General features: G+C 25.3%; 3 protein-coding genes across 4 annotated transcripts; 2 read left to right on the forward strand and 1 right to left on the reverse strand.

Annotated features, from left to right (window-relative positions):
• Window positions 1-936: 936 nt before the first annotated feature.
• LOC113554569 (tRNA pseudouridine(38/39) synthase) lies at window positions 937-3,985 on the forward strand. Of its 2 annotated transcripts, none has more exons than XM_026958471.1 (8): window positions 937-1,108; window positions 1,194-1,291; window positions 1,945-2,146; window positions 2,285-2,479; window positions 2,561-2,865; window positions 2,928-3,071; window positions 3,225-3,358; window positions 3,863-3,985. In XM_026958471.1, the coding sequence occupies exons 1-8, from the start codon at window positions 1,046-1,048 to the stop codon at window positions 3,931-3,933; spliced, it is 1,212 nt and encodes a 403-aa protein (XP_026814272.1). In that variant the 5' UTR covers window positions 937-1,045; the 3' UTR covers window positions 3,934-3,985. The 2 variants fall into 2 exon arrangements, with proteins under 2 accessions (XP_026814272.1, XP_026814280.1); XM_026958479.1 differs by having other exon boundaries at window positions 994-1,108; window positions 1,179-1,291.
• Window positions 3,941-5,465, reverse strand: LOC113554562 (lethal(2)neighbour of Tid protein-like). Its single transcript, XM_026958463.1, has one exon. It carries the CDS (start codon window positions 5,254-5,256, stop codon window positions 3,979-3,981), a length of 1,278 nt encoding a protein of 425 aa, XP_026814264.1. The 5' UTR covers window positions 5,257-5,465; the 3' UTR covers window positions 3,941-3,978.
• Window positions 5,466-7,552: 2,087 nt separating this feature from the next.
• Window positions 7,553-13,579, forward strand: LOC113548666 (fatty acyl-CoA reductase wat-like). The gene is made up of 8 exons (XM_026949665.1): window positions 7,553-7,741; window positions 9,195-9,443; window positions 10,467-10,594; window positions 11,066-11,175; window positions 12,323-12,512; window positions 12,639-12,899; window positions 13,098-13,355; window positions 13,430-13,579. Exons 1-8 carry the CDS (start codon window positions 7,553-7,555, stop codon window positions 13,515-13,517), a joined length of 1,473 nt encoding a protein of 490 aa, XP_026805466.1. The 3' UTR covers window positions 13,518-13,579.
• The last annotated feature ends 276 nt before the right edge of the window (window positions 13,580-13,855 follow it).

Genomic DNA, 13,855 nt, shown 5'->3' on the forward strand with positions numbered 1-13,855 from the left:
TAATCAATATTATTATTATTTTTTTTTTCGCTTGAATGATAAGTTGGTAATCATATAAAATAATTATGTTATATCCTACGTTTTTGGTAATAATTAATTAGTATTATTTTAATATTTATATAGCAATATTATATTATGTAGTTATGTGTATATAATTTTATATTATACTTTCAATTTATTAGTAGAACTTTTCTAATATTATATTGTTTTTTTAATAATATAATTATTAAATTAAAATTATTTTATTGATAAGTGTGTGACTTTGGGAGACACTGAGCTTTTAAAATTTGAATAAATGTTATTAAGATTAACAATTCAATGATTGAATAAATAAATAATAATAAAATATTTATTGTAAATTCGTTAGTTAAAACCTGAATCTGAAAAATGACGAGTTAAAAAGAATGTAATATACTGCAATAGGTACTAGTTAGTAGTGAATATATCATTAGAAATATTATTGTGAGAAAAATTAAAAAAGTGTTTATGAAATAAATGTTACTGCGAAACGTTACATTAAAACAGTAACTGCAGTATCAAAAGTATTCGAATTTGAAATTATCTTTTAATATTTTTTAATGATCAATTATATGCTATAATCATTCAAACAATTTATGTTGTTTATTTTAATATTTTTATTTTTTGGTTAAGACTGAGAAAAAATGTATTAATTACTTAGGAAAATGTCAATAGATAATGGATACTAACAAAAAATAGGAAATATATAGCTGATTTCTAAATAGAACCCCTTATAAGAAATTCATAAGCAACTACTTAAACAGAATTCCGATATCACCTTATCAATAAATGATAAGTAAAACATGCATTTACAGAAGTTATCTACTACCACTGAGATAATCATTAATCAGTAATTCAAAAAATGAAAACATAAAATTAGTTTTAAATGTTTTAATAACATAGCTAATAATTAAAATACTTATTTTTATTTTTACTATTACATTATTTTTAAATTGTTATTAGAGTTAGTCAGATTTTTAATCTTATCAAATCTTTTAAAATTAAAATATCAGAAAAGTTATGTAAAATGTCACTTGAGGTAGATTCCCATAATTATAATCCTGAAAATCTTAGTCACCTAACTAAAGAGGTAATTTACTTTAACAATACATTTTTCGGTACTTAGTATTTACATCTTTTAGTCTAACAATTAAAACTAGTAATTTTAATTGCAGGAACTCATTAGTATAATTTTAAACCTCAAAGAGCAGAATGTTAAGCGCAAGAAGCTGACTAGAAAAATGAAACCTAAAAGAACTATTGATTTCTCAAAGTAATGAAATATTTTATACACATTATTTTATTTTAAGAAACTTACCGTTTCATGAATAAAAACATTTTTTCAAACGTATAATAATACTAATTTTTATTGTATTTAATTACTTAAGACAAACATAGTACAATATTCTATGGTACAAAGGAGATAAACTTAAATTATATAATCACATGTTTATATTGGAATTAGTTATGTACAATTAATCAAATTATTTTATTTATTATAAAAATTAATAATATACATTTTTTCTATAGAATTTTAACCAGTAGTGTTTTGAAGGTAGGTAGGTATTTTAGAAGTTTATAGGTTTAGATATTAAAATGTGTTAAAAATGCTGTGAGTAAGAAGATCATTTAGTGTATTTAAATTATAAATTCATTTTTAATCAGTTACAAGAAAATTTAAGAGCTACAATTAATATTTCTACACAGTTAGAAAAAAAATATTCATATATTTAATGTAATTTTTGATTTAATAAAAAATAGCTTAAAAATATTTTAATTATTATAATTTAAAGAAGAATATTAATGTAGGTATTTTTAAGAAATATTGTTACTTACATACAATAACAATTAAAGGTTTTAATATGATATAATTTGTATTCTTATTAAATATTAATTATCTAATTCATTTGTATTTATTGTTTATAGGTATCATAAAAGGCATGTGGTCTTTAAATTATTATACTTAGGGTGGGACTATCATGGATTTGCTACTCAAGAAGATTCTGAAAAGACTATTGAACATGAATTATTTCGTGCACTCACCACATGTTGTTTAATAGAAAGTCGTCAAACCTCAAATTACCATCGTTGTGGAAGAACTGATAAAGGTGTTAGTTCTTTTAGCCAGGTAAAATATACATGCGTAATATCTAAATTAAATTTACATTAGATATACCAATAAATTAAATAAGTAGTATAAATTATTAAGTACTATTGTTCTATTATAGGATTTCTTTACTTATAACATAACCATTTTATTTTACAGGCGATTTCTTTGACTGTAAGAAGTAGTGGTGATGATAGTAACGAATTACCCTATTGTAAAATGCTCAATAGATTATTACCGAAAGATATAAGGATAGTTGCCTGGAGTCCAGTTAAAGAAGATTTCAGTGCCCGGTTTGATTGTGGGTCTAGAACATATAAATATTGGTTTCCACGAGGTGATCTTGATGTGGATGTTTGTACTTTTGTTGATAAATTTGTTCATTTTGATATTTTAGTAGTAAAAAAACTAATGATTTTTTAAAATTTTATTTAGTTGATGAATCAAGCTCTACAGCATGTAGTTGGAACACATGATTTTCGTAACCTTTGTAAAATGGATGTTGCAAATGGTGTTGTACAATTTTATAGAAGGATTACAAGGGCTGATATTAAAATATGTTCTGAAAATAATCAATTTTTGACAAATAGAGGTTATGACATGTGTGAACTGACCATTGTAGGTAAAGCATTTCTTTGGCACCAAATTCGATGTATAATATCAGTACTCATATTAGTTGGGTGTGGTAAAGAAAATGAAAATATATTTAAAGACTTATTGAACATTGAGAATTGTCCAAGGTATTTAGTTTGAGCAATTCTTTTTTTTAAAATACACAATGTTAATTTTTAGATTTTTTCAGGAAACCTCAGTATTGTTTAGCCAGTGACTTACCATTAAATTTATTTGATTGCCAATTTGAAAATGTCAATTGGATTATTGAAGATGAGTCTATTTCGGAAGTCATTACTAGTCTACAATGTTCATGGGCCACACATATGATCAAGTATTATTTTTTTTAATTTATCATCTCTTAAACGTTATCTATGTTAATTCTTAATTAAATCATTTTTGGTTCATGATAGCTATAATTAATACAATAAATACTAAATAGTAAATTTATTTTGAAATCAAATTTGTTTATTAAAATAACTTACAGAGCTACAATGTTGGGAGAAATGTTAAAAAACACTGAAACCTTAGCAGAAAACAAAGTTAACAATCAAAGCAATTGGTTAATACAAGGTGTCAAATCTAAAATTTATCAACCACTCCTGAAGAGACCGGCTAGTGGTAATAAACTAATATATTATATTATATTATATAATATTAATAAGATGTTAAAAAATAACATTCACTTCCGCGATCTAATCCAAAAACTATATTTAAATACTAATTCAATAAATTAAATATATTTTTCCTCAATATTTTGCTCTTAACATTATCAGTCAATTTTTATTAAGTACACTCAGTCATTGGTTGTGTACAGGAACTGTTTTATTTTATTAAAATCTTGATTATGGTTTATAACTAATATAAACAAATAAACGTATATTGAGTAGTAATTGTTTAAATTAATTTTAAAGTTACTATAACATTTAAGTGCTTTATGTATGATAGTAAAAATGAAAGAATATAATAATATATAATTAATAATTATTAATTATATGATATGTTTGGTGTGAAATGAATTAAAAATGTGTGTTATTATAAAAATGTATCTAGATTAATATACATTTATTTTATTGATAACATAACTACTAAATATAAATGAAAATATTTTTTTTTCTTTTTCAGCGAGTTTAGAAAATCGGATTCAATACTACACAAAAAAAGGGAAGCTTAAATTAGAATGCAAAGAAAAATAAAATTTTTGGTTTACATTTGTAATATTACAATATAATATAATTTCACTACCTATTTTTTTTTATAGATCCATATCTATATCTGTACCTATGTAATCCATACAGAATAATACAATGGCAAACATGTAGTAGAGCACTGCTAAATGCTGTTGCAGGAAATGTATTCCAACATATTTCTATGAGGCCTAGTACAATTAGCCTAAACTTATTTCCATAAGGTGTTGACCATAACAAAAATGGCAACGTATGGTAGTACCATACGTAAAATTGATAGTGTAATGAGCGGCTGAACATTATCCCGATAAAATTGGCTGAAAACATGGGTAACAAAAATAAATTTGCGCTGATATCCATGTTGATGTTGATTTTCTTTTTCTTCAGCTGAGGTTTTAAGTCGTGTTCGATTTGTTTCATTTTGGCATAGGAGTTCAAATATTTTATCCAAGTTGCGGTGAAACACAACAAAACTGTGAGGTGTATGGCCAGTAATAGTGTGTGAAAATATCCACTCACAAAAATGTTAGGTGGGACAAATTTCCAATTCACTGACCATTTATACATAAAGACTCTAGATAAGTCGAATGCACCCTGTATATAGTTTATAGGATTATTGATTAAAAACGGTAAGCCCAACAGTAACTGTACTAAAGCGCAATATGTTATGTGTTTAATTGTTCCTTGGATACCAAATTTTGTGATATACGCTATTAATAGTACTGGGGAATAGAGCAGGATGTTCATTTTGATGGAAACGGCCAAACTGTAGACTATGCTACCAATCGCCCATTTATTCTTTAGAAACATGTAAATGGACAGGTAGAGCAGTATTACGGCAATTGGATCATTGAACAGTCGCAACACATATATAGAATGGATACGATATGAAGAAAAGCATTGTAACAACATAACAAACGGTGGCACTTTTTTACTGCGTTCATGTATTTTGAACACCAAGTATATGTTAATCAAATACAGTAACATAAATATATATTGGCCAACTCTGATGTTCTTACCAAACGCGGTCAAGTAATACAGCACGGAGAACACATACACAAACCCGGCTGGATACACCAAAGGTCCGGTGTCTCCTTTCAGTTTTCCATAATCAAATGTACCATTTACCACGACGCCTTCTACTTCTTGCATGTACGCCTTCCAGTCGATTTCTGTGTACTTGACATTTTGTATGATATACAAGTTTAGCACAAGTTCGATGGCAATCACAATCCATTTGATCGACGACGTGTATGAAGGATCGAATAAGTAAGACTTTATGTTTTCTAGCGACCCGTGAGTTTTTACAGTTTTTATACATTTTTTCCACATATTAATAATACAATTATTAATTTTAAATTGATATTCGTATAAAATACACTAATATTGCAATAAATGAAATTATGAAATTAGAATAATACAAATAAGTAATAATTATTATATTAAGATCATGATGTTACCGCACACATATAAATCGTTATCATAGAGTATATAGTATAGACTGAGTAGATGGCAAAAGCTGCAGCAACAAAGTTAGCGTAAGTGAAACATGTTCTCACGTGTCAACTAAAATATGGCTGATAAGCCTTATCATTGTTGTTGATATCGTACCCGGCTTTGCGCCTTGGATCATATTATTTTAAAAATATATTAAATACCATTTACACCTGACATCTATATAGTATAATGTTGGGTACTCTTGTAATATATTGATTAAAAAGCAGAAAAAAGACACATTAACATAATTATCATCTATACGTGTTTCATGCGTTGTCATGTGTTTTCTATTTTTAGCATACCTACGTTTTCGAATGGAATAATATAGTGATTGTGAGCTCATGGCCGTATTTAGAATTTTTACGCCCCTGGGCATATAATTTACATTTACTAGGTTGTTCTATTTGAGGTTGCCAAATCAAAAGCTCAAATGCAGGATTAAAAAAATGCGCATATAACAGTGCTTATATATTTATGCAGTTGATTGTTCACATCCAAATGTTTTTCAGCCATTGTGCTTTGTGCATACTTTGTATATTGTACCACAGACTATATATGTTAGGTACTATTTTCATATAGTCTGTGATTGTACTGTTGTATAAATGACTGCTGTTTTTTTCAATTTTTGTGGAAGTAGAATAAAATAATGTAATTACATTTTACAACATTACTGTTTATAAATTATAATGTAATCTGCGTTTGGTCAAATCCTAAATTTTATATTAGGCAGTAAAAACTAAAATGCCGTAAATGGTTATGGTGCAATTATAAATAATTAGGTACTGATTAAATTACCAATAGGCAATAGTACATACAATGCGTACAATATGCGTTATAACTTATATGTATATGAATATAAATATAATTATGGTCAAATATTATAATATTAATTAATCTGTTAGTCTGAAGTTAATATTATTTTAAAAATGAATAATAAATAAATCCATACATTTTACAATTAGAAAGATAAAATAAAATAAAAATCTACGATTAAATTAAATTATATCATATATATTGATATCCACGCTTGAGTCGACGTATTAAATTAATAAATGAATGATTTGTCATACATTTATTTTAATTTTAATTTTAATATTTATGTACTTATATAAATATAGCAACATAAGCACAATTTGAGGGGGCTTGAAAGAGCTAAGCCCCCTCTAAATCAATCATAGCCCCCCAAAATGGTTTGTATATATCCCTTTCCATCTTTATATATCTTAGGGAGCATACACATAGTACATATATACAAATTAAGATAGCCCCCAAATTTAAAACTCAAATTGTGCCTATGTAGTAGCAATAAACGAACTATTAATTTTTTGCTTTATTTTTACTTTTACTTACCTATGCCTGTATCATAAATGATAAAACTTATACGGAATGTCGGATCTAAGACGTTTAATTCCCGGAGTCAATAAAAATGCAACGCCTTTGTGTAATAGTTATAGCTACTAGGTGTAAATAAAAAACAAAATGTTTAGAAAAAAAAAATATAAATATAATATTTATACTCACATTTTTTTTTCATTTATATTTGTTTATTTTTATATTAAAAATATTTTTATTGAAATCATTGTTTTCATATATTATTTTAGGTATATATATATATATATATATAGTGTATAATATTTCAATATTATAATTAAATATCATTAAAAAAATATAAAAACTTATAGGTTATTCAGTTATATACTTATATATAGGTATACGGTACACACTAAGTTGTTTAGGTTGAAATATCTATTTATAATTTATATATTAGGTGTCTAGGTATATTAATGTAGTATTATATTATTGTAGTCATCGATTAGTATTTAGTAGGTATTGGCGTATAGCTGATCTATTGATGGGCTTATTGTTACGCACTTCTCATTAAATACTGCCTCATTTGATTTATTGTTATTAAACTAACCCATTATAATAATATAGGCCTTGAAAATTCGTTCATAACTATTATACCTATAGCTAAGTATACATAATATTTTAAAAGCGATTATCTATTAATTAAATCTTATAGATTGTTTATTTGGTGGTAATAAATTCTAATGCAGACAAAGTTTGTTTTCATTCGTATATCTTTAAGCACTACAAAATCTGTCTTTGGTGTTTTATTCAAAAATTAATAATGGAAGCCTGTATACCTGAAACATTTAGAAGTGGGACAGTCTTAGTGACCGGAAGTACGGGGTTTCTCGGGAAGATCCTCGTTGAAAAAATACTCAGATCTTGTCCTATAAAAAAAATTGCGATCTTAGTGAGAAATAAAAAAGGAATTGATGCTAATCAGAGGGTGGCAGATATCTATAAACAAGCTGTAAGTAATTTTTTTTTTTTTAATTTTAGACCATAATTTACATTTTTAGTAACGTAGTTAAATACCATTAATTAATTTTTGATATACATCATATTACCTATCGGCTATTTGTATATATTTTTCAGTTGACAGTTGTTTTATATACTACCTATATCAGAATCATAGAGTAAATACCTATTGAAGTACCAATAGTTTGTAGATAATTAGATTTTTGTTGAAAATATATTTATTGGTATTATAGACTTCATAGAAATTAAAGCATGTATATATAATATATGTTTTAATAAACCTTCACCATAAACAAATGAATACAGACAACAATACTTAGTATACCTTAATATCCTCAAAAAATAGAACAGATGAATAATAGAAAAAAATTGAGTTTTTAATTTTTGATACATTTTTAAATGGATTGATTGATGTCCCTAATCCCTATTATTGAAGGGTCTAAGTTTCGTGTATATCTACAAGAGCCACAAGATTAATTTCAAATTAAGTGAATAAATTACCTAATACAGAAATCGATGTCTCTTCCATCTTACATTAAATAAAAACAAAATTCAGAATGTATCATAATAATAACATATTATTATTCATTAGTTTAACTTTAGTTACTATATTACCTTGTTATTTTATTATTATGTTAAATTATATTCTTATTATTTTTTAATTTTTAATTTTTTATTATTCTCTCTATTTACCATCTATAAAAATGTCTAATTTTGACTTTACAATTTATATCATATTATGTGATATTTTATTATTAAAAAGGCGTCTGGTCATTGATTTATACAAATGAATAAATACATAAATTAATAAAATAATATATTTTATGTATCTACTCAATTGTTATTATAATGAATCTAATACTTACGATATGTTTTTAATCAAAAAAGAGCCGATAAGTATCTGTATAAATTTATACAAAAAGTAAAAATTAATCTGTGCATGTTTAACATTTTTAAATCTTGTAAAATATAATCTATAGTTAATTTAGTTTCTTAAAGTTTTATTTGTTAATACATGTATTACTATTATATATTATGTTAAAATTAAATGTATCTACCGTGTAGGAAATCTAAATAATAACAAAAATTATAGTTTACAACATGAATATAGTTAAATCTTATATTTTTAATAAAGGCACTTATGACAGCTGCAATTATTTAAAAGATCATTAGTGAATAATTGTCATAATTTATTATCATATTATATACATATATATTCATTAATATATTATTAATTATCAGTTAAATATTGTGCAATGGCTAATCATTTCTTTATTCAAGTATTAATTTTCTAAATTTAGAGCTATCAACTATAATTGCTAATTTAATTTAATGTAGTAGTATTAAAAATTATTATAATGTACAATTATTTTAATTATATGTAGTATATTATACAGTGTGTATATTTTATTATGAGTTCATAATTGAAATATTCTTTTTTTAAGGTATTTGATCGACTTAGAAGTGAAAAACCAGATTTTATGGACTTTATCAAAATCATTGAGGGTAATCTAGAAGATTCATCAATGGGTTTGGTGACAGCTAATCGCGATTGGGTAGTTGAAAATGTTAACTTTGTTTTTCATTGTGCGGCTACAATTAAATTTAACGAAACTCTCGAATCGGCATCAAAAATAAACATACTAGGGACTGAAAAACTTCTGTCTTTAGCAACGCAAATGAAGAACCTTAAGGTAATGTAATAGTAAATATTGATGAGTTGTCTATTGATATTAATTCAAACATTAAATTATGTTGTAATTGAATTTTTTTTTTATTATTAATTAGATTATTTTATAGATAATAGCATGAATATTTATTTCAAGTCTTAAAAACTGAAGAAATATCAAAGTTTTATAAATCTTAATTTTACGTTATGAAATATTTTTTTAATTTTAAAAGCATATCTCATGTTTTATGATTTTTTTTTTATTATGGATATTAAATAATGTTAGCTCACATTTAGTGAATTTTAACATTTTTAATATAACACATATAAAACTTCGTAAATTAAAAATTAAGAAGCAACAACATAGAATTTCGAAATTTAAAATTCTAGGTCTTAATATTTCGGAATGTAGAACATTGGATTATAACAAATTTCTAAGTAAATTTTATACCCTAGATTTGTATGTGCTGAGTTTTACGTTTCAGAATTTTATTTTCTGGAGTATTTTAATTTTTGGATTTTTATCATTCTGTACAATTTTGGCTTACCAACTTAATGCGAGGGACAAACGGCCAAATGGGTGTAAACTTGACCGCCGTCGAAGAGAACTGATACTTGCGATATATTGAGTATTGATAATTGATTGTATATTACATGTATGAACGTGATAGTATGTTAAACAAATTAATATTTTGTATAATTTTAAATTAATTTACTGTAGTTTTAGATGTAAAAACACACTAATCCAATAATAAAAGTATATTTAAGTTTTTGTTTTTTAAGCATATATTTTGTATTTTTAGTGATAACATTGATTATAAATACTAGTAAATACTAGTGATACATAACTGCATATTTTGTTTATTTTCAAAGCATTAAAACCGTAACCCATAAGCCATATTATGTTCAGATTCAGAAAAAAATGTTACGTTTCTAATTTGTTTACTATATACTCTATAATAATTATTAATTAATAATGGTGTACTATATTCGTGTATTAAATGTGAGCGTATAATCTTAATAATATTTATGAAATATAATTTTATAGGGGTTTGTGCATGTGTCGACCGCTTATTCACATTGTCCCAGGGGTGAAATCAAAGAAAAATACTATCCTGTTCCAATTACGACCAAGGTGCTAAAAAATATGTTTAGTCTCAATAATTCTACACCAAGGTAAACATTTCTCATACAAATAAAGTTAATATTTACAAATAATTATAGTTTTTTTTCTCGGATAACGTTTTTTGTAAGAGAAAAACTACACTAAAAATTTAGTTTATAATACATTTGCTTTATTGTATTTCAAATTATAATAAAAATATTTTTGAAGTTATTAGTATAGGTATAGCAGTATTGACATACTTTTTGTAGTATGAATTTAAAAACATTCAAATGTATTAAAAATGCTTAGCCTTACTGACGGTGGTTTACCTATTATTATGTTTTTAAAATTCAAAAATCATTTTTCATACATTTTTTTGTGAAATTTACTTTTTTATGAAAGAAATAAAGACCATACAGAATATAATGATATTTGTTTATTTATTAAAAATGTATGTGAAAAGTGTATCTATCTAATCTATTTTTCTATATGTGCTAACAAAGAACTTATTTAAAATATTAACTTATATATGTGATTTTTAGAATTTTAGAAGATTGGCCCAATACATATTGTTTTACAAAAGCAATTGCAGAAAATTTGGTGTTAATAAATGGTATTCATTTACCAATTTCAGTATTTCGTCCATCAATTAGTAAGTTCATTATATTTATTTTATTCGTTTAGTTTAAAATCATATACTTAAAACAAGAAATAGGCTGAATTTGTTACACTATACATTTTCACCTTTGTATGGGGGACGGGAATGTATTATAGTCTTATATACTTTGTATTGGTTTTATTTAACATCCTTATAAATTATTTTATACATATTATTTAATTTTTTAATTGGACATAGTAATGATTTTCTATATTGAAATATTTAGAGTCTTAATGATGTTATTTCATCTCTTATACAAAAATGTATGATTCAACATATCTGTTGAGGAGTTAGTGGCAGTAAAACATTAATAAATTTCTTGATTATTATGATAGTATTATGTGTATAATAAATATATATATCCAATGCTCAAATTGGGAAAAATTAAGTAGAGGAGCTCAATCCAATGATTTAAAAACTGCGTTCCAAGTGCACAATTACTTAACACAGACCCACGGGAGCCGCCGCTTTCAACACGCCCCCTTACCAATCTACTCATATTTTGAATACTTTGTTTTTAGCTACACAGATAATTAAATTCCAATCATAATATATTTTGATAGAAATACCTACGTCCTATATGTTACAGTAGAAAATAAAAAAATAATAATAATGAACATACATAATTTATTCAATATACTAAATAGATAACAAAATTAATAATTAAATCGTTTTTTATATTTAAAAACCGTAAAATTCGTTATATAATTGACGTAAGTTGAAATAATTAATTTAATAACAATTATTTTGGACATAAGTTTGTGTCGTCCCTCCGTTTCAGTAAAAACATATAGTTAGGGTATAGGCACGCAAAAATAAAATAGTACAGGAGCTCGTCTTCTTCCTGCACCCTCCCCCATTTCGAGTACTGTATATATCGTTATAGAGATACAAAATATTATAATACAAATAGTGTATATTAAGTTAATTTCTTTATTTTTTTAGGAAGGTAATTTTTAGAATTTATTAAAACGATTTTTCTTTAAAAAAAATAAAAAAAATAATTAAACTTCTTATGAATGAAATACAATAAAATAAAGTGCTAAAATAAAGAAAATATTAAAAATTAAATTACACTCAATACGTGTTTGTGTTTAACTATTTAAATTCTACATTATTATATGTTCATAATTTTTTTTAGTCGGATGTACAAAATCGGAACCTGATCCCGGTTGGCTGGAAAACATGAACGGACCGTCTGCCATAGTTGCCGGTGTTATGACTGGATTCTTGAGGACCATTCCGATTGTCAAAAATAAAGTTACGGACATAGTACCAGCGGATTACACCGTAAATGCATTAATTAGTGTCATGTGGGACACTGTGAATAGGTATATATTATTGCAATGCGTATTCGCTGTATTCAAATGCGCATAATCATACGGTCGTGTGTAAAAGTATAAATTCGTAACGCCATTGTAAAATGTTTGATACTGGTGATAATTTTCAAATTTTAGATATCAAAACACAAATCTGATAAATCAGGAACCAAAAATATATAATTACGTTTCTAGTGTCGAAAGTCCCTTGTTATGGGGCAGATTTATAAAAGAAATGAATGGTCATTATCATGAAGCTCCACCTTTACAGTCAATATGGTATATGTTTTGTATTTTTTATTCCAATTTATGGATTGTAAAAATTTTGAGATTCCTATTCCACCGGATACCAGCTACGTTGATTGATTTTTTGCTAATCGCATGCGGTAAAAGTCCTAAGTAAGTGTTGTTTAAGTTTTCACTTATCTGTACGTATTATTATTGTGACATGTATTGTTTTTTAAATGTATAAGTATTATAAAAGGAAATCTAATATAGAAATTACAACTTTAAAAGAAATCGGAATATGAGCTTAATTAAAAAAAAATAATTTAACAATTATTAGTAATTTAAACGTATTTTTATGTTTATTTATAGAATGTTGAAAATGTATGTAAAAACGGAATGCATGATAGATTTACTTTATGAGTTTACTACGAGACAGTGGAAATTCGACAATAGTAACACCAGAGAACTGTGGTCATTATTAAGTCAAGACGACCGTAACACATTTTGGTACAGCTTGGAAGAATTTGATTGGGCGTCCTATGTAAAAATTTATTTCTATGGTATCAGAAAACACGTGTTACATGAAAAATTGAGTAACGTGGCTAGAGCTACGGTAAAAAATCGAAAGTACGATATTTTGCTTGAATTCAATTTTTCTTCAATAATGATATATTTATTCGTTTTTTATGTATTGTTTTTAGATTATTTTGGTTGCATCAGTTATGTATTTATGTATTTATTTACGTTACTTTTCAAGTATGTTGGACGTTTGTATCGTATTTCTATTGATTGACAAAATGTATTGGTACAGAATATTTCAGTGGTTATAATAAGTTGTCAATTGTAATTAATAAATTAATATATGTATCACTGATTTAATATTGTTTTTATAAAATAAAATTAATTATGTTTATGTACTAGTTATTGAGTATAATATTAATATATTCCATATGTCTAAAAGATATTTAATTTTTCGATCCATATGGACTATATGGCTATACGTATGATTGATAATAATACCTAATTTAATTAAATACATTTTTTATAATAACGTCTAATAGACCAGGAACAATTGACGAAATTTGAAAAAAAGATATTTCTGAATAAGAAAATAAGAAAAAAGTTTA

Source organism: Rhopalosiphum maidis, chromosome 4 (assembly GCF_003676215.2).
Source record: "Rhopalosiphum maidis isolate BTI-1 chromosome 4, ASM367621v3, whole genome shotgun sequence".
NCBI classification, from domain to species: Eukaryota; Metazoa; Arthropoda; class Insecta; order Hemiptera; family Aphididae; genus Rhopalosiphum; species Rhopalosiphum maidis.

Bases quoted from the DNA above. Each gene is read 5' to 3' on its own strand.
- LOC113554569 (XM_026958471.1), top strand. From the start codon at position 1,046: ATGTCACTTGAGGTAGATTCCCATAATTATAATCCTGAAAATCTTAGT. The intron at 2,147-2,284 runs GTAAAATATACA...TTTATTTTACAG, and splicing joins GTGTTAGTTCTTTTAGCCAG to GCGATTTCTTTGACTGTAAG. The intron at 2,480-2,560 runs GTTTGTACTTTT...AATTTTATTTAG, and splicing joins GAGGTGATCTTGATGTGGAT to TTGATGAATCAAGCTCTACA.
- LOC113554562 (XM_026958463.1), bottom strand. From the start codon at position 5,256: ATGTGGAAAAAATGTATAAAAACTGTAAAAACTCACGGGTCGCTAGAA.
- LOC113548666 (XM_026949665.1), top strand. From the start codon at position 7,553: ATGGAAGCCTGTATACCTGAAACATTTAGAAGTGGGACAGTCTTAGTG. The intron at 11,176-12,322 runs GTAAGTTCATTA...AATTTTTTTTAG, and splicing joins AGTATTTCGTCCATCAATTA to TCGGATGTACAAAATCGGAA. The intron at 12,900-13,097 runs GTAAGTGTTGTT...GTTTATTTATAG, and splicing joins GCATGCGGTAAAAGTCCTAA to AATGTTGAAAATGTATGTAA.